Below are 26,396 nucleotides of genomic sequence, written 5' to 3'. Positions count from 1 at the left end.
AATATACAGAACACTAGATAAATACCTGTGAGACATGGAAGCAGTAAACCAGTAAACACTGACCCTGTGTACAAACAGAGACCGGTCACCACTTGTCAGCATCACATCAAACTCGTCATCGGCTCATAGACTGGAAATGTTGCAGGAATAAAAATGACATCATGTGACGGGTGCTACGAGTCCTTCAGGAGCCCGATGAGTGTGCAGGACTAAACACCTGAGGCGCCGCCTTTGTGAAAAACCAGCTGCAGGACTGCGGTACACAAATATGATGCAATATTTGACCCTCAGGTGGCGCGACCAGTGTGGTAATTGTGGATGCTACAATCAGTAACGTGCTACAATCGAATTACGGGGTGATCAGTTGGGTGAGAGACACCGTGTGGTGCTGGAAGTGCAAAAAGGCATGCAAGCTTACATTCTGTGAAGCCTTGATTGGAAGAGGAGCTGCAGCTGAGCAGCGTGTGCTTGACATATGTGAATGATTTGATGTAAACAAGCATTTTGGCAAATAGTTCATCCCTTGAATTATATAAAACATTCCCTTTCTTGGTTGTGTTTACATTCTTTGTGCCCATTTGTAGATATTTAGAGGCGTCAGAGTGATTGTGCAACAGCAAAGGCAAGTGATGCCCAGAATGTACTGCACTTTAGTTTACACTTACACTCTACTGTAGCCTCACACCAATTATTTACGTTGTGACTAATCAGAGACCATGTGTGTCTCCTAAATGCCATTCAATGAACACATGGATAGCAACAAACAAGTCCATATAAGCTAAATCAAACAAATAGAGTAGCAATGAAAGAAAACCAGGTACCCATTCAGTATATACATTGCAATCAAATGCATTACTATTATCCATGAATGGATTCAACACAGGACATTCCTACGTTACTTTATCCATAAAGATCATTCACTTCCTGTTCAGCAGTGATGTGCAAATAGTTTTAAAATAATTATACATGCAATAGTAAAGATATTTAAAAGTCTTCAGAGTTTTTAAGGCCAGTATATGAGACATCCTACAAGAGAGAGAAACCTTAGGCAAAGCAGCTAAAGTTTGAGTTTGAGTAGGGCTGGCAGCCAAAAACCTTTCTGTTGCAGACGTGAGCAGGCCTGTTGACTTTGTTCTGAATTATTTGACTTCAGAGAGGTTGGTGATCCCATTAGGTTAGATAAACTCAGTGTGTAGGGTTAAACACTAGATTACTGGTGAATAAATTGGGTATCTGCTGATGTTTGTCGTTGACATTAAAATCTGGAGCTGAATTTGTGAAAGTTTTTTTTTTTTTTATTTATTTATTGTTTTTTACTGTAGATGGTGTATTTGGGACAGTGCATCAGTTGAAGGGCTTTGGGAAAGAGGGGACATGATGGTGACCTGGCGGCTGGGAGGGGCCCGTGATTCAGTAGGTGTCTCGGGGCCAGTGGCGGTTCCGCTGGCGGTTGTTCCTCTGGTTGTGACCTTGCTGAGTGTCGCGCTGGAGCAGCCTGTCCTGTGACTCATGCCCGTTAGCACTGTGGCTACTGCCTGCGTGCCCTCGGTGAGAGGGGTATACGTCCCTGTACGTGCGAGCATGGCAAGGGGAAGTGTACTCATCCTCTTCCTCCTCTTCTTCCTCCTCCTCCTCTTCATCCTCCTCAGCCCCTCTCTGGCATGGGCTCCCTCTACGACCACGGGACAGGGAGTCACTGGCCTCGTCAGATGGCATGAGACTGTCCTGCTCCAAGGGGGAGTGGGCCTCCTCGCCGGCCTCCTCCTCCTCATCACCCTCCAAGCCCACGGCCTCATGAGGCTGCGCCTGGTTCTTGTTCTGGAGGATTTTAATGGTTGAAAAAGATTTAAAACAAAAACTACATCTTTCACATAGTTGCACAATTTCTGACATGGCAACGTTTACTTCAGGAAGGACTGAAGTTAAGTTTCAAGTTTGTCATGAAGGATAATAACTTCTTTGTTATTTTAACCTCGTATACAACCCATTAATGTGACTGTTAAGTGTCTGTCATGCTAACCTTTCACTCTTCCACATATTAGAGAGGTGGAAATTTATAAATATATCTCAGCAGGACAACTGGTGACACTCATGCAGATTGTGAATGCACATTAAGGTAACAAATTATTGTTTACTAATTAACTGCAAAAATTATGTTTTTTTTTTCTTGGAAAGCTACAGGAACCTATTTTTCTCAAATTTGAAGAGTGCAGAGTTTACATGACGCAAAACGATAATAGTCACAATAAAGGGAAATATAACATGTTAAAATAAACTGGGATTACCCTTTAAAAAAAAATGCTCACATGCCCGATTATGAATTGAATGAGTTACTCGTTGCTGCAATTGTTCCTCCTCTCCATACCAGAGAGAGCCATAATGCTAGAGTTGCAGACGTAAATCTGAGATACAATTTGTATTTATACTATACTATATCTATATATATATATATATATATATATTTAAAATATATATATATTTATAGTTAAAATATTTGGACAATTTATTATTTTTTAGTTAAAATATTTTTTAGCATCTTCATCACTTCAGTTTTTAAGTCATTTTTAGTAACTTACAGCGAAGTTACATTGCTCACATAGTTACCTAGTAACTAACTTTTTTTACTTTAACTAAGTAAATAAGTTTTTTTTTTGTGTATCTAAATGTTAAACATGAAAATAATTACACTACTTTGATCTAATCATATTTTCTTTTCATTTAACCTTCAATAAATGTAATCATATCTCTTGATAATTACAACTCTTTTATTCACATCCATTTTTATCTGATCTGGATTTCGATCATTTCATGGTTTTTTTTTTGTTACTTCCACATGTTACACTGGAGTTACACACTGAATTAGTTTTGTTATGTCTGTACGATTTGCTATGCAGAACGAGGAGTACAGACTGTAATATAACGTAACTGCAGGAGGAACAATCACGTCAATCAATAACTCTTCAACCCGATTTATTTCTTAAAACAAACCTATTGATTAAATGCCAAAATGTGGATTAAATGTTGGTCATGATGTCATACATTGAGTTAATTAGAAGAACATTGGTGTGCTCAACTAAAAAGTTCTCCTGGAACTTTGACAATGCAGACACACCAAAAAACACAAACTAAAAAAACAACAAAAAAAAAAAAAAAAAAACACAACCAAACAAACAAAAAAAACATCAACAAAAAAAAACAACAAAACAAAACAAAACCCACAAAAATCCCAATAACTGAAAACATCAGCACTTGTGAGTGAATTTTATAACAGCTTTAACCAGCTTGGTGGTGAGAATGAATGCGTTTCAGCCCTCGGCTTTCCTCAGTGTATCTGACTTTGACTCTTTTTAACACAAAGACCGGAGTCTCACAGATAAATGGCCAACTTATACACATAGTCCATACTGACACGATAGCATCACACAGTTACCGGAAAGTCCATGATGAGAATCTCTCGTTCCACCACATCCCAAAGCTGCTCTACTAGATTGAGGTCTGGTGACTGTGAAGGCCGTTGGGAGTCCGATGAACTCATTGTCATGTTTAAGAAAGCATGATTTGAGATGAGCTTTTGACATGGTGCATTAGCCTGCTGGAAGTGGCCATCAGAAGATGGCACACTGTCAGCAATAATACTCATGTAGGTTGTGGTGTTTAAACCATGTTCATTTGGTACTAAGGGGCCTAAGGTGTGCCGAGAAAACATCCTATTCCACAAGCAGCAGCCAAAACCGCTGATACAAAGCAGGATGGATCCATACTTTCATGTTGCTTTTGTCTAATTCTGACTGACAACATCTGAATGTTGCAGCAGAAATGGAGACTCATCAGACCAGGTTACTTTTTTTTATAATCTTCTATTTTCCAGTTTTGGTGAATCAGTGTGAATTGTAGCCTCAGTTTCCTGTTCGTAGCTGTGGTCTGTTGCTGTAGCCATCTGCTTCCAGGTTTTCTGCACACGTTAGTTGTAACAAGTGGTAATCTGAGTTACTGTTGCCTTTCTATCATCTCAAACCAGTCTGTCCATTCTAGTCTGACCTTTATTATTAAGACAGACAACTGCCACTCAATAGATGTTTTCTCTTTTTCTGACCCGTCTCCAACCAGACAGTCTGTCTGGTACCAACAACCATGCCACAATCAAAGTCACTTAAATCCTCTTTCTTCTCTATTCTGATGCTCGGTTTGAATGTTATCAAGTTTCCATGACCATGTCTACTTGCCTAAATACACAGAGTAGCTACCAAGCTACCATTTGATTGGATGATTAGCTATTTGTGTAATATATATATATATATATATATATATACTGAGAAAAGCTAAGGGCTTTTTGTTAATGTGCTAATTAAAACTTTTATAAAAATTAATGTGTAAGTGTTTTTTTCCAGTTATTATAAACATTAAAACATACATCACTTATGAAACCAACCAGTAGCATTTGTCAGCTTTAAAATCAGCCCCAACTAAAACCATCAAAATTCCCAGAAATGCTGTTAGACAACAGAGGCTGATCCGTGTGACTGATTTTTATTTTGTTTTGTACAGCTGTAAATACGTAAACAACATGGTACACAACTACTACCTGAGAACAAAGGAAAACCATGCAACCCAAATACAGTTTAAACACAGTAGTGAGTGTCCTGGTAATGATCAGTGGTGAAGGTTACTTTTACTAAAGGATATGTGCTTTCCTTAACATCTTGATCCCACTTTACATATTAAAACTAATAACTATAATCTTTTCACTGTGCCACATTCAACAGATGCCTTAAGTAACTTTCTAAAGTTAAAATTTCTTAAATGAAAAATGTGAAATCTATATAAAATATAACATTTAATGCTGTATTCAGAGCTTGGCAGTATATAAAAACAGAGTCGAGTAAACAGACTGAAACTTTGCAAATATTTTGGTCATCAAATTTCTTTATTTGAGCTCCTGAAATGTTTTTTCTTTGAACTATTCATTATTAACTATATAAAGTTTCTGCAAATTGGGTCTTAAAAGTTTTCATGAGAGATTTTCTATGTAAGCTTTTATAACTTATTCATTTTAGACTTGTTAGAAAATAACTTTGTCATACTGAACCAAAACTTTTATACTGAATAGTAGAGTTAAATGCCTCTAAATCTATATACGGTGCTATACAGTATGTACTGCACTCAGCTAGCAGTGCCAGATTAGAATACATTTGGTTTATCTATCAATATGACAGATGTAAAGCTATTTATGTCATGGCTTTTAAAATAAGAATTAGAGATGCACCGATTGCAAAATTCTTGGCCGATACCGATTTCCGGTTTTTGAGGGGGTCTGACCTGCCAAAACCGGTTTTACCGATACCGATTTTCTATCTAAGAAATCATTATAATCATACAATAGACACCATATTTACTTGGCTTGAGAATAAAACATCAAAAATAAGATATAGTGAGTTTCAACACTGTATAGCGCTGTATCAGAACAGTATCGCCTACTTGGTAATTTGTACCGTTGACTCAGGTGTTTAATCAGGTTGACGAAGCCTTTATCCTGCACTACGCTGAACGGCTGGTCGTCCAGTGCCATGTACTCCATTATTTTTCGAGTGGTGGCATTAGACTTCTCAACACTCGTGTCGAACATAGGGGCGACGGTGGGGTGTTGTTGCTGTGACTCAGGTACATCCCTCTTAGTCTTAGCACTAGCAGCCGTGTCTTCTTTATACTTGCTAAACAAGCATGGGTGCTTCTTTTCCAAGTGGCGTCTTAAGTTGGTTGTTCCATAAGTCTTAGGCGTTGATCCTCCACGGCTTACTTTAGACTTACAAGCATTACACATAGCCTGTTTCGGTTCGTCCTGGCACACGGTAAAATATGTCCAGATCAACGACATCTTTGTTTTGCTTTGGTTCAGTTTTGAGCTGTCCGCGTTGAGCTGCTGCGCATGCGTGTCAGCGTGACCGGCCAAAAACCGGAAATGACGACAGTGACCGGCCGGTCACCGATTGGGCCGATTGGATAGAAAACCGGCCTTTTTGATCGGCGGCCGATTGACCGGTGCATCTCTAATAAGAATAGTTTTATTTTTGTTTCTTTTGTTTAAAGAAGATACAGATGAGAATAAAGGGGCTTAAAGAACTGGTAACATGTTAAGAAGAACATTGTGGGGGATTGTAACAATCTATTAAACAGTATGAAATCAACTTGAATCTATAATAACTAGTGGTCGAAATCTGAAATGTAGCTAAATAAGTCAGAGCTGGGAAACACTGACACTTGACAATGTCGGTTGTTGTTATGTAGATGTGTAGCAGGATTTGTTTACATCTCATCAAAGTCCTCAGTTTTCTGTGTGAGTAAAAATAAAGGGAAACAGTCGAATGGATGAACTAGTTGAACACAGAATGCCATTGCACTGATGTTACAGTCTCAGCTGTATCTGTGTATCTGGATTTAGTTTAGGTGAATACAGTGTTTGATCACTGATCATTTGCTTTTTAAATCAGAGGCATTCAGTTGTGCACCACTGCCAGCAGGGACAGCATTCACAAAGCATGCTTGGAAAAAGGTCAAAACCAATTTTTAAAAAAAGAAAGATGAAAATTTTACTACTTCATACAAGCATTTTATTTCAATTGTGGCATTAAATTAATGACAGTAAGTCACTGCTTTGTGAATTTTTACCCCAGAAAGCTTGTGGAGCAGCGATTCACCTGAAACCATCAAGTAAAAGAAAAGAGGCAGGATGCAATAAAGAAAAAAAAATAATAAAACAAATCAAAAACGCATTATATGATCTTTTCTGTGGCGAGTTTCGAGTGAATAAAACGCGGTTCATTCACTGTCTCAGCCTCTGTGTTGTGGGGAGAGTGCAAATACATATGGTATAAACCCTACTACTCACCCCATTTTGTAAGCAGTCATTCAATTAATTCCTGTGTTTCAGAAAACTGCAAAAATGTTAAGCATGAATGAGTGAGAGGACAGACAAGACAACTGGAGACAAATCAAAACACACCACTGAGTCTGAGATGGGAACAGCTGGTAAAGACGGGGACAACATATGCATCCAAAACCAGTTTCCTTCTGAAGAGTTCACACAGCATTAAAAACAGGTCTTTACGCTCTCCTGTCCGTCAGACACATAAAAAGAAACTTACCTGTAGACTGGAGATGGCAGACGGTGGGGTCATCAGACTCTGATCCAGTAAGGGGTTAAGAGGAGTGTTTCCTGGGAGGTGTGTGGCACGCCAGTAGACCTCTAGGTATTCGGCCAAATGTTCACAAGCATCTTCCAGCTGGTTCTCATCCAAAATGACATCAAACATATCCTACAAGTGAACAATAAAAAATGTTTAAGTCTCTATGGCAATGCTCCCACTGCTGTGAGGTCATTTGAGGAGCTTCAAGCTAACATAGTACTGTTGAGCTGTGCAGTGTGCAAAGTTTATGGTTAAAGCTTCTCAGATGTAATTATTTATCCTTGTTTCTTCTTCACATCTTACACTTATCAAATCCCATCACATATACTGGATCTTTGAGTTTTAATAAAATAAAATAAATGACAACAGCTGCTACTTTAACCTTGTCTGAAACTCTAAGGAGTCAGAAAACAAGGAGCAGATTAACTGAAATGAATTGTTAGTTGCAGCCTTTACCTATTTTTATTACCAATCCCAGCTTAGCACGTTAGAAAAGACCAGAAGCTGCAGGTGCGACTGATAGGAATATCATTACATTTAATCATGAAATGTTAAACTAATGAACACCTTTGCAACTTTGACGTGATGATGGTGCTACATGAAAAGCCAAGGTTATTAAAGGTCATTCTGTGAAGGTCTTGAATGTATAAATGAAACTCATTTATTAGTTGAGACTCACATATAAGAAACAAAAATGAATGACTTGATTAATCACAATAAAGATATACAAAAAGTAAACAATATATCATCCAAATAGCTGAGTTTATGCAGGTTAAGGTTAAGGCTGATCACTGGCATAGTTTTTTCTGGCAAACACACAGGAAACACACGTTCTTCTGTCATAGATCCCCAAGCTCACATCTTCAGTATTTAGAATATGTGACTTGCCTTAAAAACCCAGAGAGATTTAGGATGACATGTAAATATAAATTAAGTTACATGTGCTGGTTTTGTCATCACTAAACAATCTAACAGCGGTAGTGCTGCACAATATTAAACGTGATATGTAATTATTGAATATTGTATTGAAAAATACTTCAATATATGGTGCTAATGTCGGGTGTATAATTGAGGTCTGCAATTCACTGCTGCAGCTGTGAAGGTTAGGTGGTTGTGAAAGTAGCACAAAAGCAGAACTTCAACAAAGTGGAACGCAACCCTCATTTGCACACCTGTGTTTGTCCTACTTCTAATCGAACAGTCTTTCCAATATTGTCATTGCATGACAATGTGTAATTTTCAATAAAAAAGTTGAGATGTGTTTAGTTTCTGAAGATCCTCCAACAACACAGACATGTGGTTTTTCTCTTGAATATTACATTTTAACGTTTTTTTAAAAAGGAGCAAGAATCTTTCACATATATGTGAAAGGACAAGATGGATGAAAGTCTGTAGACTCTGTAGAGTGTGTGCAAGCACTAAGAAGGAAATTGCATGTTTTTTTTCCTCCCTATGCTACATGGTTCACCTAAAGCCTGGATTCCTTAAACAGCTGGACACTTTTGATTGTAGGAAGTGCAACGCAAATTGAAATAAATATGGGCTCATATGTATTTGTTCATAAAACATACTAAAGCAGCAGCACAGTTTACCAACATTGAACAATTAATCACACTGTATCAAATGTTCAAAATAAATACACAGATTAGAAATAACCACACACTGAAGCACTCACAGGGGGACACTGAGAAAGTTTGTCTGAAGCCATCATCTGCACATTCAGGTGCTTGCTCTGAGACTTCCCCCTGGACTTTATAAGCCTCTGCAGCACCTGTGAGAAAGGACAAGACGCTGTCATAGATCCCGAATAAAAAGGTTGCATGAAGTCAGCATTCATGAGTAAGATGTACCTTTGGTGAGGAAACTTTAACATAGACTATGATGGGAGCGAGGGAGGTTTTGGCAAGCTGTGCAGGATGGTTAATGGTGTCTGCATCTAGAACCACCAGCTGCAGGGTTTTGGCGAGCTCAAATATCCTCTCAATCTCACTCTGAACCTCCGCTGCAAAGAGAAGACACGTTTTTTAAGGGGCTAAAAGTTATTTTTCTAAAACAAAGTGCTGCTGTGTTTTTATGCTGACATGAGAAATGTTACCAAGGCTGGAGCGGGTGTTGGATCTCTCCATTATGGGCCTTTTATTGAGGACCGATCTCTTGGCTAAGGACAGGTCGGCAGTTACACGGGTGATCGAGATTCTGCAAAAGAAATAAATAAATTAATTTAAAAAAAAAATCAAAACTAAGAGATATGATATTTATTCAAGGCTAGACTTTTAACAACTAGGTTTATCATCATTTCTATTTTTACTTACCTTCCCTCAAACCTGTGTTTTAGGAAGTCAAAAAGAGCTTTCTGCATCATGTCTGTTACCTAAACGGAAAAAAACAAACAAAAAAAAAACATTTTATTATTGGAAGAACCAGTGAGGAAGAATGAGAAAAACCATCCACATTCAGACCAATGTTTGTATAGATTTAGAGAAAAGACTCAAAGCTGTAAATTATCCTAAATGCATTTTTTACAAAGCACTAAATTATGGGAATTTCTTAAAACAAGCCTTCATTTAGTCATCACCAATTTTCAACTGTTTGAGATTAAAAATTAAACCTAAAATGTGCAGAATGGTAAAGGGATTTTAACATTTCTTGAATCCACCATCTTTGCTGTCCTGCAAAGTTGAATATTATTGCTGTGCAGCCCCAACGCATCCCTGCATGTTAGAAGTTTTTCTTTGTCACTTGAAAAAAATAATATTCAGATTATCAATATTCTGTTTTGAGTACAAACTTCTCTTTTGGTTTCTTGTCAAGTTTAACTCTGACATTGTTCTGTAGAGTTAGCAGCTCCTGTACATGACAGATAATTACAGTATACAGGCGTGAGGGTCTTGTGCGTGCTACCTCTGTGTTGCCACAGCAACTAATAACATGAAGACCTGCCTCTGTGCTATCCCTGATTTAGTTTAATCAAACAGAAATGCTCACACTTCCTAATGTCTGGACTTAAAAAAAAAAACAAACAAACAGAAAAAACATCACACTTGGTCAATAGAACTCAGATTTAAATGGTTATAATATTTACAGCAGAGGAGGAATAGTTTGAGCAGTTGTTCTAACAACTGGAGGTGAAATTTGGAAAGGCTCACCTCATAGCCCTTCAGAGATGGTCCCACGAGGACCACCGGCCTCATAGAGGGCACCACATCATATGGAGGGACATGCTCCTGCCAGAAATAAGGGAGGACGACAGGAACAGAGAGAACAGTGGGTAATATGTCATGGGGGTCGGATTTATTTGTGGTATGAAGATAAACAAATTCAAATAATTCATTTTTCTTTTTTACAATATTCAAAGAGTGAAAAAAACAGTAAAGGCAACAAGGCCTGAATTTTATAACACAATCTCTCATATTTTCCACTGTTTTACAGTTATATACAACAATAATCCCTGATTATCTGGTAAAATATGCACCAACTAATGTACTCATTTACATTTCCAGGTAGCTAGTGCTAGCGGTAACATAATTAATAATAAAAGATAATCAAAAAATAACTCAACAACCTTTCACATTCACAATCAATTGCAACACCATTTAAATTTGTATTTTAAAGATGTAAAACAATTGAGGAAATCCCATTAACGAAATATATTTCAAGATTTTTCCATCTCTACAAAAACCTTGACAAAATTACTTGAAACTTCTAATTAAAAACACTATAACATCCACTTTCATCAGAAAGTAAGAAAACATACCTGTTTTTGCTTCTGTTTAGCTTGTGAAAACAAGAATATGACAATAAGTGAAAGAAAAGGGAAAAAAGGCAGCAGAACGTAAGCTCATTTCTGTTTCCGCCTCAGAAACAGGTTTGTAGTACTTACATTCACCTGCAGATGGCGGTGTGGTCCTCCAACTCCCAGTCACCATGTCACCCAAACTGGAGGAGTTGCCTCCTGTTTTCCTGCAGCAACAGCGACACACCGTATTATCACTCTTACACCGTAGAAACAAATCCTGTGAGAAATTGTCTTCCCACTTGTTTGAATGTGTTTTCTGACCTCTGTTTCTGCTCCTGTTTGAGTCTCATAGCTTCCAGTCGAAGAGGACTGGGAATGAAGGTGATGTCTGCGCCCTCTTTTACTAACCGGCCGATCCACCAGTCATTGTTGTACTTCTGTTGAATTCAATAAAACAGCAGCAGAGAATCACATACATCTGTCGTGTTTGATGTAATGGAGAGAGTTGATCATCACCAATAGAATGTAATGGCTCACTTCTTTGATGTGCAGGAAATCTTTGGCATCTAAATTGACTGCAGCTCCTTGGATAGGACAGTCCTCATCCAGAGCTCCACAGTAACTCACATTTGTCTTTACTGCAAAGGCTACCGGTTTGGACTGTGGCAATTATAAAAAAAAAAAAGAAGAAAAGCACTTGTCAGGGATAGGAAGTACACACAGACGTCCATACAGTGGGGTTTGGGCAAGAGTTCACTTAGATTTCTGCGTGTTTTGTTTATTGTCCGGCTCTAAAACTACAATTTACATTTATGATGAAGTAATAAATCAACTTATTTTCCTAACAGTGTGGGTACTTCTAAAAGCAGCATGGTGGGGACAAACGTAAACATAATGCTGTGACCAGATGCCAATAAACCAAAACATGTCTCACATCACAGATGGAGACACCAATTTCCAGCTTTGTTCATCACTTAAAGCCACAAAAAGAGGCTGATGTTTCTGTTAATGGTCTCCAACCAGATGTGGTTTTAGCCAGTTTAGTTGTTTTTATTTATTTATTTACAAAGGGACCATTTATATTAATAAACACATCAGTGTAAATATGCTAGCATTAGTCAAAAAGGCCACTTTGTATGACCTGCTGGGGACTACAGATGTAAACACCCTGCATAACAAAAACAGATTCACAACACAAGTGATTAAGCCACACTACAATCAAAGCACCAGAAGTTAACACATTTGGAGAAGTAGGCTCCCCCTCTGACAGATGCAGGTGGTCTTTCTAACTATGGAAGATGATCACCGGATAAGTATTTGGCCAATGTTGGTGTTTATGATGGCTTGTTGAAAATATATTATGAACTAAAGCTTCTAGATCAGTTAATGGTTAGTTAACTTATTAAAGTCTTAAGGAATTACTTAGTTTGTTATTTCAATAATTAAACACAAACATGTATTGTAGCTGTTATGAAAATATGTCCACTGTTAACAAAACGATTGTGTACAAATAGGATGTTTGGACACTATATATAGGAGTTGTGTAGCAAGAGATACTGTAAGTACAGTACATCCCCATCTATGCTAAGATCACTCAGTCTTAAGCCATTCTTGTTGAACATGAATCTCACACTGTCACAAAGACAAATGATTTAATGCAGATTTACCAAAGTTAAGTAAACCTCCTGGGTCAGAGGTTCATGAGATTCCAACCTTGTTGTTTTCAAAGAAAGTTTCCTCCTGTATTAACTGATAACTGCACAACTGAAAGGCTGAAAAGACTAAGTTTAGTAGCTAAAAATTATTTAAAATCATGACTATTTTCAGATTTCAACCAAAAACACCGTTCTAAAAGTAGGTTATGAATACTTCTGTCTAAAACCTGGATTGGTGGATGCTAAAGTTGGCCCGGAGCAGAACAATAACACACTCTTACCTATTGCATCTCTGCATTGTTTACCTTAGCTCTGTCAAGCTGCTGTTGTGCCTGGCGTTCGGCTTCACGCCGATACGCCTCGCGGTCCTCCTCGGCTGACAGGTCTGAATCCGATGGTCTACTGGTATACGAATCAGCTGACCCCTGCCAGGACAGAGTCATAGCGTAAATGGTGATGTGTCAATTAATATTTTCACAACTCACATCATATGCAAAGATCTCTTAAACATCAGAGATATACACTTGCTGTTTCTGTTGTTAAAGTTTTTGTGTTTTAATCCATTTTTCCGTTCTGTAGTGTGTTTGCATGCAGGTGTGCATGCAAATATGCGTCTGCATTCATGACCAAATTCATGTGTGAGCCTGTGTGGATCTACAAAACAATGCGTTGCTCTCCCACACCAGCCATCTTCTGACAAACCAAATATAGCACAAAGGAGGCAACTGCTTCCTCTTCTCTCCAACTTGGCCCCAATCCATTCCAGCATCCCCCACAGTGCAGCACATATACATCCTTTATTCCCCTGTTTATTCTCCAAGGACATCTCCTCATTAGTAAAATATATGCTGGCTATAATTTTTCAAAGTAAGCAGTTTAAGGACACAACCCAGGGATGGCTAGAACATTACACTGAAAGCAACAGATAAAGCAAATAGAGACAAAGAGGTACTTTTTAATCACAATGTGTAACCTTTCATTATTGACCTAATAGTCTGTTATATACTCTGAAGCTGAAATAGTGAATCTGTCATACACAATTAGCTGCTCTACAGAAAATTAGTGAAGAACCATTTCAGTAATTTAAATATTTTTTCAAGTAAAGATGTTACATTTACTCTTGATAGCATGTCAACTCTTAAGGTTTCCCACTTTTTCTTTAGGAACAAAATTAATATATTCAGGTTTAGAGAGATGAGTGGAAAAAACTCTCACAGTTGAAACTGATTATGAAATTGTTGCAGATGAAGCTCGTATATAATATACTGCATTGTGAAATAAAGAGACTGCCGTGTGATACTGAGACTAAAACCATTTCCATAGAGAAAAGCATGAAATGGAAAGAAAGAGGAAGGTGTTACAGAAGCAGTTTGATTAACGAGTATTTATGAGTGTGTGAGAGTTTTCGCATATTTGGAGCTGACATGGATCCTCTGAAGAAAGTCAGTCCTGAATCTGTCAGTGAGAAGAACCACTGCAGCAAAAATAAAACCAAGTTGGATGAGACAAACAAACAAACAAACAAAAAAAAAAATCACAACAAAAGGTGTGATTGAAATGCTAAAAATACAAACCAAAAAAAATACAAAAATATGAAACACCAAAGCTTATAGTAATATTTCCACTTAGATTTTCTTCTCCTCCAGAGTGCAGAGACTCTCTGGTCATCCATCTTGTCAACATAAACAAACGGATCCTCAGGAGGACCAATTAGCCACAGCACAACAAAACGAAGTTCAGGCACAAAATACACTAAGAAGCTCCTCAACAAAAAGAACAACCACCACCTTTGCTTTCTCTGCAGTTCAGGATGCATGTAATCCAGAATAAATGTTTTTCGACAGTACCACTCCAAGCAAGCACCGCTCTTCTCCTGTCTTTTTTTTTTTGGTGTGGTGTCTATGTTAGATAACTACATCTGATTTCTAGCACTCACAAGCTCTGCAAGGCAACACTGCACCAGAGCCAGAGCAGCGCTGACATAGAAAAGAAGAGTGAGGAAGAACAGGTGGAAATAGAAAGAGAGGGAGAGAAATAAGAGTGGGGAATACTGTTGACAAGATACACAAAGTGGAGAGGGACGTTTATGAGCCATCGAAGGATGGTTGGTGAGGTGATAGAGGTTTATATCGCAATATACTGAGACTACCTCAACAGGAAGATGAGATTAGAACAGAAAAATAGATGTGAAGGATTGTAGCGTGACCTACATGGAAATTACTTAAACCGATACCAAAACCACATGAGACATAGATAGCAGAGACAGTAGCATACCTAGCTGATAAAGAGGACAGCAATACAGCCCGATAAAAACATGTATGTACATTTTCTTACTGTAGCAGTTTCCCTGTCTTCACTGGGAATGCTCACAAACACTCACAGAAATAAAAGTGGAATAAAGATGGTGGTGGGTGCGGAGTAAAAGTGCTACATTAAATTTAGTTAGAAAACATACAGTGACTGCATTTCGATACTCTGGGTCTCTTCAATTTTCTTTCCAGCCTTACCACCTGTTAAATGCTACAAAAACCTCTGTTACCACTGGCATAAGAGAACTAAGCAGGGGGTTATGTAGGAGAGGCTTAGCTGCATTGCAGAGTATAACAATGAGAGTACATCATCATCATCTTCTTTTTGAGGATGTCTTGTTTTTTTTTTTTTCTCCAACTAATGTCCCCAGTCTACAGGCTAAATTTAACTTTGTTCCTTCCTACTCTGCTTCTGTGATTATTTTTCACACACTGCAACACTGATGGTCTCAACTCCACAGGGAGGGGCCAAGGGAGAAGTGTGTCATACAGTTAGTTGGGTCCTGAGAGGCCAAGTCATCCTACAGTCTATCAACTGAGGACTTCAACATTAATTCAATTAAGATTTTACAGAAAATTATTTCAATTTCTTTTTTCCTTTGAGAAAACTTGCAGATATATTTCACACTGGTGCTGCTAAACAGTAATGTTTTACCATGAATACAGCGCTAACACAACAGCGTGATGTTCTTTAAACTCTCCTGGCCAGTCACTGAGTCCATGGTGTCTGGTGGCCGAGCAGGGCACATTTTGCCATTTGATTAGTTATTAGTTAGCAAAGATTAAGACAGCTGTGATGGCACTGGCATGATGGTTAGCTATCCAATAGTTTCCTGATAGGCTCCAGCCCAACCTGTGACCCTGAATAGGATGAAGAACGTATGGAAAATTAATGGATAGACAATGAGAGGACAGTTTCTAGTTGGAAAACTCAAACAATGAACTGTAATAGCCCTGAAATGTTCTGTGTAGCTGCAGAGTTAGGTAATAACTCTCTGTGAGCTCATCACTTTGAGCAACTCCTGTAAAAATTGAGTCATTTGATGCACTATTAATATGAAAATGTTGAGCCACTTTACGTCAAGGTAGATCTATGTAACTTTCCTGATATCAAGAATATGCATTTCTAACCCTGTTTTGTTGGTACAGTGATATTTATTATGCACATTTCTGGAGCCGTCATTGCCCAGCAACGTCCAGAGGCTGATAAACCTGATGTCTGATGGGGTGTCTGTCTCTTTCTGTGAAATGAACAAGTGGACAGGTTATTTCGTAACATGAAACTTAGCCTGTGGCAGGTCAGGGTTGTCTATGAGGCGGTGTTTGTGTTTTTAAATGTCAAATGTGATGTATACATTTTTGTACTTTCACAGGACCTCGATCATTAAAAGGATCCTTTCAACTTTGCATCAGTTGCAGTTACTTTAAAAAAAAAAAAAGAACAATGTCAGGTAGTTTTCTGTAATGACTCATTCTTGGTTGCATTTTCAGCTAAGATGCCAACATTAAAAGGTTTTCAAAGAAAGAGGAAGGAACCCAAGGCAAAAAGTCAGGTGATCTAAGATATCGGAGAGGCTCAATGTTCTTGATTTATCATGACTTTATGTCCTCAAATTCTAAGGAATAAGGTGGTGATATTGGTGAGAACCAAGGCAAGGGTAGTATTTAAATGTTCCCAATGTTAACTGCATTATAAGTGATGTAAAATAATATTACAGCTGTTGCCTGTTTGCTAAACAGGCAGAAGTAGTGGAGTAGACTAATGGGGTAGAGAAAAGTGAAGCCAGAGCAAGAGACTAGCAGGAGGGAGCAGTAGGGAATCTGTGGCTGAATTTTCGTACAACAGAGCTCTTCTTTCAAAAGATATGAAAAATCAAGCACTCTCAGTCTGGCTGTTAACTGTGCCATTAGATGAGGCTACATTAAATAATTTATTCAAATGACCCTTTCTGTAACGTTTTAACATTAAAACTCTGCATTCCGGACTTGTTTGATAGCACAGTGACATCTAATATGTGCATTTCTGCCCAGCAGCGTCCCACGGCTGAGAAACCGCACTATGCAACTTTTTCATCCGGGATGCTGTGTGATGCTGCCGCTGCATTTTTCTTTGCGCACGTGTCAAATGCTAACAAGCAAATGTTAACAAACAGGCGGTTTCGAATGCACACTGTTGCTGATTCAGCAAAGAAATGTTAGAAGACATTATCGGAGGAAGAGAGGAAGCAAAAGAGAGCCAGAGACAGAGCAACAGATGAGACAAGAGTCAATATAGGAATGTTTTTACAGACAGAGTACAGATCAGATGCAAGATGGATGACGAATTTGCCGCTGATAGGGGGCGTGTCACTGAGAAAATGGCAAAAGTTAAGTAATGCATCGTAAACCCAGTAGCTGATATGCAAATATGTCAAAATTACACATAAAATTACTGTGTGGAATAAATAAACCTACAACTGATCCATCACATTTTACATGACGGGCCCTTGCTTCATTTATTTATCACTGTGTGAAAAAGTCAAACACGATTACAATGTTGTGACCAGCAGTAACCTCAATAACGTCAAACTAGACACCAGCATATTTTCAGCTATGATCCATTTACTTATAAAAAGGCTGTCATTACGACTGACTCCTGGGAAGTAGGAGATTTTCCACAATCATCACTTGAGACAGGTGCACAGCTTGACCACACCATGTTCCCACCATGCTTATCATACTAGTTACTAATCTAACTGGGAAACTGTTGCAATCCCTTATGAATCAGTGGGCATCTACCATTACATTCACCTGCAAGGCACCAGTCAGCAAAGTCTAGATACATGATACCAGCTATGTTCACATGAACAAATATTTCATTTATCTGAGTAAAATGAATCTGATCAGACATTCCGGCTGACACGTTTACATGGATGCTAGATAAAGTGATCTGATCAGTTGTATTTACATGATGGACAGATTTAATACGATCATAACGCTTTTGACATGCGTAACACCTACCAGTCCGGAAGAAGGGTTTTCTTTCTTATTTTGAACCTGTTGACTGTCAAAATGCTCAGAAATCCCTAACTCTTGCAGTTTCTAACAAAAAAGTTGAATCACAGCCTTGTTCTGTTTGCTGCCGCAATTTTTTAAGTCTAAAACTCATGACATCATGTAATTCCCACGTGGTTTAAGCCTGGACAGAAACAACATACACCAAAGAAACCATCAAAACGAATGTTTACATGGTCATTTTTTCCTGCTGATCGTAAAAAGGTTTAAACCACCCCCCTGTATCGGATTGAAAATTCTTTCTGATTGAGGCTGATCTGATCAGATCAGCTGACATGTTTACATGACGCATTTTTATTCTGATTGGACGTTCGGTCGGATTAAAAGTGCTCCATGTAAACGTAGCTACTGATGTCCCTGACAGAAACATAGGGTGATGCCTCAGCCCTCCTTTATTGAAGAGAGATATGCTCCCCCTCATCGTTTCTGATAACTTCTGGCCAGCCTGTGCACTGGTGAGCATTCATTCCAACAGGCTGAAAGCAGCCACTTAGCTTGATGAAGTGTCAGATTCAAAGCTCTGGACTCATGTAAACAAGCATCAACAAGAAGAATTACTTACATGTACCTTTTAGTCTGTGGGTTTTATTGCCATTAGGCACAGTAATGATTTGATCCATGTTGACATACATGTTACAGATGCCAATTTGCTCAAACTTATGCGAAGTGTTAAAAGCAAGCATTTAGCAAGTGCCATACTCACATCTTAGCATGTTAGCATGCTATCAGCTAAAAACTTTAGTAGTTTTTTGATCACAAATGTAAGTGTTGTACTACTAAAAAAGTAAGGCCTTATTATTGTACTGAATTGAAATCACATTTTCCACTATCAGTGAATGCAATGAGTCTCTTTCATAGCAGACAGATCCATTAAATAGTTCCTGAAAAACATTTCTTTCTAAAGCTACTGCTAACACTATAAAACAATGGACAACTAGATAGCAGTAAAACCAGAGTACAAAAAGCTGCATTCCTTAAAGTTTTGTTGGTATCAATATTAAAATTTAATGATATTGTGAAATACTTGAATAGAAATCCATACTTGCAGGAAGCCAAATCTACAGAACAGCAGAATATATTATTCAGGAGGCTAAAGCTCCTTTCCCCTTAGTGTAAAAACAAAACAAAAAAAATTACCAATTAATTTAAGAAAAATGAAGAAGAAGAAACACCACAAAACTGCAGGCTCTAGCAATTTGGAAATCCAGCATCTAATATTTAGTTTCAAGAAGTGTTCTTTGAACTATGAAGTCGTAATTCAACATCAGCAAGTTGTGCATGCAGTGTTCACTAAAACACGATGCAATAAATCACTGTTTTTACATCAGTTTCAGTGACTGCATGTCAAATGGATCAATCATAAAACTGTGTAGAACCGTGAAGAGGGTACACACAGGAAAACAAAGGAAAAACATGTTAAAGTAAAACATGTGCAGGAATGAGTGAAACAAAAGCCCTGCTGAAGAGGGGAGAGCAGGTAAAAGAAGAGGACAAAGGAAAACTGAGAGGTAAAGCTCCTCAATCATGTTGTAGAAACACGGAAAAAACAGGAAGAAAGGAGTAACAGACAGGTAGAAGAGAACAATCCATGAGAGGAGTCTTTTGTACTTACTCATTTAATGTGGTGATGGTGATGCTGCCGGTTTCTCCCTTTCTTTATACTACATGCTGAATGCAGACAGACTGCACTGTGTCCCATCTCCTAACAAGGGACAACCTGCACTGGAGCAGACGCCGGCTACACCTTCTTTTCTATTCCCCACCTCATCACATCACAACAACCAACGCAGCATTTACGTCACTTCATCAAACCACCTCTTTAAATTTACATCACTCAAAGTCCAAATCAACACGCAGCAGCAGAGAAGAAACAGACGAAACCGCTATTATAATCACACACTCCCCCAAGATTTCTCCTCCTGTTCCAAAGCCTCATGTCCTACATATAATACATACATCCATACTGTATCCTGCTGCAGAAATGAGTCATACTCCACTGCTCCTCCATAGTCACCCCACCCCTATCACAGGCAAGAAACTATCTGCTCTGTTTGTGAATTTTACTCCCCCTGCATGAAACACTTTGTCACATCACCAATGGGAATTGGAGGAGGCGGGGTGCCTGTTGTGCGTGCGGAGAGAAGGTAATGATTGAAAAGAAAGTAAAGGTGCTTGCGTGAACACTGAACCCACACATCATCACATTGCCCAAGGCCTTCAAAATGAGCACCATGAATATTTTAAACCACACAATATTCTCTGGAAATCTGGAGATTGTCATTAAGGCCCCCGATCAGGGTAACAAATGTCCCCCTCTGAAGAAGATGTCTGCTCAGCCTTTTTTCTTCTCCTCACTAACACCTCGCTGTTACTCTGCTCCACGTTCCCTTTAAATCTAATAGTGCTGTGGATGAGATAAAAGCATTTTTTCTTCACGTTTAAGCCTCATATTTACAGATTGTACATACAGCTAAGAAAGATATCATACCTCTCATTTTTAAAACATTCAAAGAACTTCAATCAGTAGGTTAGTAAAGGGTTTCAGGAAAATATTTGCTGAATTTAAGCTAAAACGATGACAATTTTCCCATTTGACAACAAAAAAGCAGCATATTTAGAAGCATATCAATGCCAAACATATTCAGCACCATTTTTGATACCACATAACATATTAAGAGGTATAAAATGTTTTGAGAGACAGCTCCTGACTGAAAATGGAAGCACTGGCGCCAAATTTAGGAGCACTACATAAACTTCAATGCAACACCTTGACTGCATTACTGTTCAAAAAATGAGTTGGCCATGTTTTCAAATTGTTTGGTCACTTCATGTAAAGAACCAAAAATTCTGTTTTATTTTAAAAGGGAAATGTCACAAAGTATTACTTTATGAGAAAAATAACTCTATGACCATTATCAAACCTTTATCAGTAATGGTGTTAAGATGGAATAAATATTCACGCTTGCTTACTCAAGTAGGTACCCATTGTTGGGAGTGCTCAGCTTCTGCAGTTTGAAATAATATATATGTGCAGAAGTATAGATGTGCATTTCTTCAAAAGTATAACATAAAGCCTGTGGAGCTGGTGCCGCATTTTAGTCCAATGCTGGCTGACTGAATATTAGCTTAAGCAAGATGGCTCATCTCTGGACAACAACATTTGGTTTCATAAACAGGATCAAGCTTCAGAAATGTCGCGCTCATGATTAGAAAAGTATCTTCTGTAACAGCGTTCTTTGGTGCCCATCTATACTTTTAAGCTCTCTGTTTTACAATATTTGATTTCTGGTAAAAAAAAAAGAAAAAAAAAAAATCTGGGTCCATTGCTATTCTTTGGTAGCATAGCTTGTGAATTCTTATTTGTTCAATATAATGTACTTAACATTGTATGTACCAAATAGTTCATGGCAACCATTAGTAGCCAGTTACTATTTGCCTTATAATTTGAGCAAAATAAATCAGTGAAGCCTTACAATTCAAATGCCAGAAAAGAATAATATATACAGTACAGTGTTACATTAAAAGTAATCGAAACAATGTTGATGAATGAATCCATTACCTCAGTATTCTGAATGCTCTAATTATTAGAATGGATTTCTAAATCTAATTGAATAACTTTAAAGAGGCATTGCATCACTTTCCAACCTTAAAACTTCACATTCCGGACTCATATGAACGAAAGTGACATCTATTATGTCCATTTCTGGAGCCGACACTATCTAGTAGCATCCCAAGGCTGAGAAGAGGCATTATACAACTGTTTCATCCAGGACGCCGGGTGATGTTGCAACCGAGTTTCGTTTTACACTAACAAACATATATAAACAAACTGTCCATGTTAAAAGTGCACCGTGGCTGATTCAGCAAATAAACACAAGAAAACATTATCGGATGAAGAGAGGAAAAGAAAGAGAAAAAGACAGAATAACAGATAAGACAAGAGTCTGGAGTGGCTGCAGAGAGCTCACAGTACAATTAGGATGCAAGATGGATGGCAAAAAAGCCGTCGATAAGGGCCACATCACTGAGAAAAGTGCTAAAGTTCTGTAGTGCATCTTTAAACTTAATCATGAGCATTATTCCTTATATTAGCATGTGCATCACACAGACTTGGATTAATACATGGGTTATAGTGAAAGTGAATACTAAATCAAATGAGAAATCTGCTTGGCTCTGTCTTTGGGCCAAGATAGACAATTACTACAACAAATACACGTAAAATATTCAAAACATAAATTTAAAAATATAGAAGTCATATCAACATCTGAGACACAGAATTTCTTGTCATCATGAGTCTTAACAAGCTGTTGGTACCTGTACATCTGAGTCAGCGGGTTTTTTATTGCGTATGGGTTTACCTTTTGCCATTTACAATCTCATCGTTCAGATCTAGATTTATTAATCAACTCTAAAAAGACACTGTAGAAGTATGTTACATAGATCTGCAGGACTAAACAGAACCTTGTATTTTCTGTCATTAGAACATCCGTCTTTTTTTTTTTTTTAAAGGGGATATTTGGATCCCTCCAAACTCCGGACTTGCTCTCTTTGATGCATTGAAGCTCGTAAATCTCTGGGATCTAGCATTTTGGAGGTGAGCTCTGTATGCATACTTTGTCTGTAGCCAGGTAAAATCTCTTGACTCCTCACAAGCTGATTTCTACAGAGATCTTTTCTCCTTCTGAAGCACTGAAACGGCGAGCAGCTCAGCTTCACACTGACACTCAAATCTCCACACATGCCTGACCTGAAAACGTTAATTAAAAAAACTGAACTGTGATGAGAGTTTGGTGTATTTGCCATTATGCTGCCCTCTGCTGGTCTAGAAAAAGATTTTTAAATAAAACACCAACTAAGGAGACGTGTGGACGAAGAGTACAAATATTCCAGAATTTAAAAACTACGATGAAAAATATAGAACTAAAGATGTAGTTTTGACAAAACCTAATCACTGAAGGTGCTGCATTAATGCCAACAAAACACTACAGAGACGTCTGCTCTGATAGAAAACTTCAAGTCCTTAGAGCTTAATTCACACTCACATAAACATGACCTACATTTTTCTTAGAAGGAACGGTTATTTCCTCCCACTAACCACCGTTTGATAATCAGCTGCAGACACTGTCAAGCATCAAACTATTCATGCACAAGAGAGCTTTTACCTGCCGTTTGATAAAGCTGGATGTGGTGTCAGAAGATGTGCTGCCATCAGAACGTTTGAAGCGGCTTTTGCGTTTAGGCAACTTCCTGGGCAGCTGAAAGGAAAGAGACACACAGATTAAAAGCAAATGGGTAGAGGATGGGAATGGTCTGGTGGTAATGGATAACCCATTTGTGCACTGAGCACTTCCTTTCCTTTTCATCTCTCTGCTCTTCATTTTCCATGTATATACTTATAAAGTATTGGCATAATGAACTTGTGTTTCTTCTCTCTCAGCAGGTCTCTCAGGATTTTTTTTCCTTTACACTGTCACCTGCTGCCCCGTGCTCACTCAGGATGGTGGGACTGAATAAAAGTCAAGATTGGATTCTTTGGATTCCTTAGCTAAGCTGTTATTTATTATGAATTTACTTGTATGAATACTAATTGGATGACAATGGAATAGCTCAAATTGATTTGTCTGTAAAGTGCCCTGAGATTACGTTTTTAAAACGGCACTAAACAAATAATGCTGAACTGAACTTGTCATTATTAAAAGATAAAAAGAAAAAAAAAACAAACAATTTGGGAGATTGAATAGAAAAGTGCTCTTGTGCATTAAATGATACCTAAATGGAAAGCAGTGGAAATGAGGGGATATAAACTGAAGCCATCAAGAGTCCAAAATACGATGAAAACAACAACAATGTTTATGGAAAATAGGATAAAGGGACAAAGAATGTTGTTGTGGAAATTGTTACAGAAACTAAAAGATAAAAACAAAAGACTTAAACTGATGTCACACCCCAAATAAATATGATGCTGCAATGTCTCAAATTGACACAAAATGGGGAGGAGACGAAAACAAACAAAACAATGTAAGTAAGCTAATTCTCAATAAAAAAAAAAAAGATGCAAATGACCAGAAAGCAATGAAAAGGAAAAATCTGACACCAAAGCAAGCAAGCAAAGATTATTGTGAATTATATGTAGGATACACACCAGATGACAGATATTAACCCCAATTATAACTGAATGGTTTTCTTTTGTATTATGACTTCTCCTGTCTGGATGTCTTAATTTTTGGCTTAACAAGAATTTTTATATATACTCACCTGACCGGTGTTTTCAAAGAAACACAATCAGCTGTAACTTTGCCAAAATCACATGCATATCAAGACAGCATTTCCGCAACTAGACATCTTGGTTTCAGCTGTAACGCTGAAAGCGCCCTCTGGCAGGAAAACGTTGGATTCGAGCCACAGGTGAGTCAGTCATGATATGCACATTAACAAAAACAAACCAAACGAAAAAAAACACAAATCACGTCCCATAATGTTACTGGTGTGTGTGGATTTTTTTCCTGTAAATGAGCGTGACAGGGTGAACGTAATGAAATAAATAATAAAACGTCAAAACAAAGGCCTGAACGGACTAAAACAGCAGATTTATTAAGATCTAAGAGAGGTGACAGCCTGTCTGCGTGTTTTTGCATACTGAAGCTATAATAAGGTGCTTAATTGTGTGATCCACTGACTCAAAAATCAACATGCTGTTACTATGAAGGCGGGGGTGAAGAGGGGGGAAAAAGTATCTGGCTGCCAAAACGCGACGCCTCAAATAAAACAACAAGTAGCATTTGAGACGTTAGCTAACCGTTATCAAACACTTCGCTGGGCGAAGACAGACTTAGAGGTAGGAGCAATGGGAATAAAATTACCTGGAAATAATGCGACTGAGAGCCGGTTTCCACAACAGACAGAGGGTCTACGGGTGATTTGGACATTTTGACTTGCACCATCTATTGAGAGCGCAGGGAGGCGGGATGCACATAGACATGGGTTACTGGAGGAAACAAGAGGCATCAAATTCATCTATATGCAGTGAACACAGAGAAGAAGCGGCACGAGGGAGAAAGCGGAAAAAAACGGCCATTAAATCCAGACTAAGCTGGCAAGGAAACAAGTTTACTGCACCAGCTTAAAAGAAAAACACGCGCTACATCGGAGGTGAAAACATACAGCGAGCAGGAAAAATATCGGAGCTAAATTAAACCGCTAACGCCGAGGAGGCGTCATCGCACGAGCAACCGTACAGGTCCGTACTAAGTGCGCGTCTGTGCCAGGGGTGTCGAGGTTCAATGAAGGGACGCATAAATCAATTTTAAATCAAATCTAACCGCAGGCAGACACAATTTCCATTTTCTTTTTTTCTTTCTTTTTTCCACTGCGTTTGTATTAACATGCTGTTCTTCCTCGTCGCATATTTGTGAAAGGAGGCTTCAAATACTTGTGTTAGCAGTCAAATATGGAACCTACAAAGAGGGGATTTTTTAAATCAAATATTAGGTTGTAGGAGGATTTAGTGAAACATTTTCTGAATTGTTTCTGAAAACACCGTTTTCTGTTGGTGGTAACAGATGCCCTAATGGAGTAAAGTCTCTTTCTAACATGTATGAGGCTGTATTAATGTAACCACAAACCTTCTCTGACCCTAACTAAGTCGATTTGATTTTTAACCAGTAGCCGGTGATGTTATCAAATTAAATGTCAAATTAGCAAAGGAGTGGGGACCTTGCAAGCAATGACCCTGAATACTCTAAGAAAGCTACTCTGCGTTTTAACTTTAGTAATCCAACATATTGAATTTAATGTGCCATTTTGTCAGTGCCTCATATGAGATACAGCAATAATACATTTTTTTCCTGTCCGACTCCTGGCTAGGATGATTAACGTGCGATATAAAACTAATGTTCTGGATGCTTAGTTTATTACTTAGGGTTTATTAGGCTTTGTGTAAGTTTGCCTTGCCCACTGTAACCTGTTCATTTCTGTTTGTTCCAGTTTTATGACCTGCCAACTTTATTATGTGTCAGTGTCATTTTTCTATGGAGGACCAATACTGCCAAAGTAAAAAATAAATACAGAAATATAAAAATGGCTCAGTAAACAAATTAATATGCCAATAAATTATATAAAAAAGATTTTTCGATTAAGGAACTTATAAAATGTGACAATAATATATTTCAATTGTCATTTACAATGGTTTTAATTGATTTAATTTATTATTTACTTTCCATGTAATTTTCAGCTTTATTTATTTAATTGGTGTTTTTTTATATTTCTTTCCTCTTTTTTTTCTGCTTGTATTTAATTCTGTATTATTTTCCTGTAACGTTTTCTTAACCCCCAAATTATTTGTTTTTGTATTTTATTTTCATCTAACATTTTATTTTTTATTGGAACTTTTTTTTAAATTCACAGTTATATTTACATTCTTGTTATTTCCAATCTGGCAATTTTTTCCTCTATTTCTCCAGGG

The 26,396-nt window shown here is 38.0% G+C and overlaps 1 protein-coding gene across 1 annotated transcript; it reads right to left on the bottom strand.

Annotated features, from left to right (window-relative positions):
- Positions 1 to 1,254: 1,254 nt before the first annotated feature.
- On the bottom strand, positions 1,255 to 25,203 carry LOC121651718 (voltage-dependent L-type calcium channel subunit beta-3-like). Its single transcript, XM_042004112.1, has 14 exons — positions 24,796 to 25,203; positions 23,098 to 23,190; positions 12,878 to 12,997; positions 11,455 to 11,577; positions 11,239 to 11,354; positions 11,062 to 11,141; positions 10,936 to 10,955; positions 10,328 to 10,405; positions 9,494 to 9,552; positions 9,277 to 9,377; positions 9,032 to 9,183; positions 8,857 to 8,952; positions 7,140 to 7,310; positions 1,255 to 1,818 (listed from the first exon to the last, which is right to left on the bottom strand). Exons 1-14 carry the CDS (start codon positions 24,874 to 24,876, stop codon positions 1,411 to 1,413), a joined length of 1,698 nt encoding a protein of 565 aa, XP_041860046.1. The 5' UTR covers positions 24,877 to 25,203; the 3' UTR covers positions 1,255 to 1,410.
- Positions 25,204 to 26,396: the final 1,193 nt, after the last annotated feature.

Source organism: Melanotaenia boesemani, chromosome 13, assembly GCF_017639745.1.
Source record: "Melanotaenia boesemani isolate fMelBoe1 chromosome 13, fMelBoe1.pri, whole genome shotgun sequence".
Taxonomy (NCBI): Eukaryota; Metazoa; Chordata; class Actinopteri; order Atheriniformes; family Melanotaeniidae; genus Melanotaenia; species Melanotaenia boesemani.
The sequence above is the reverse complement of the archived record's forward strand: the minus strand, read 5'-3'. Positions and strand labels throughout refer to the sequence as shown.

Coding starts and splice junctions, on each gene's coding strand:
- LOC121651718 (XM_042004112.1), bottom strand. CDS start 24,876: ATGGTGCAAGTCAAAATGTCCAAATCACCCGTAGACCCTCTGTCTGTT. Junction 10,956..11,061: donor ACCGCCATCTGCAGGTGAAT/GTAAGTACTACA, acceptor TGTTTTCACAAG/CTAAACAGAAGCAAAAACAG. Junction 9,184..9,276: donor CAACACCCGCTCCAGCCTTG/GTAACATTTCTC, acceptor TTCTCTTTGCAG/CGGAGGTTCAGAGTGAGATT.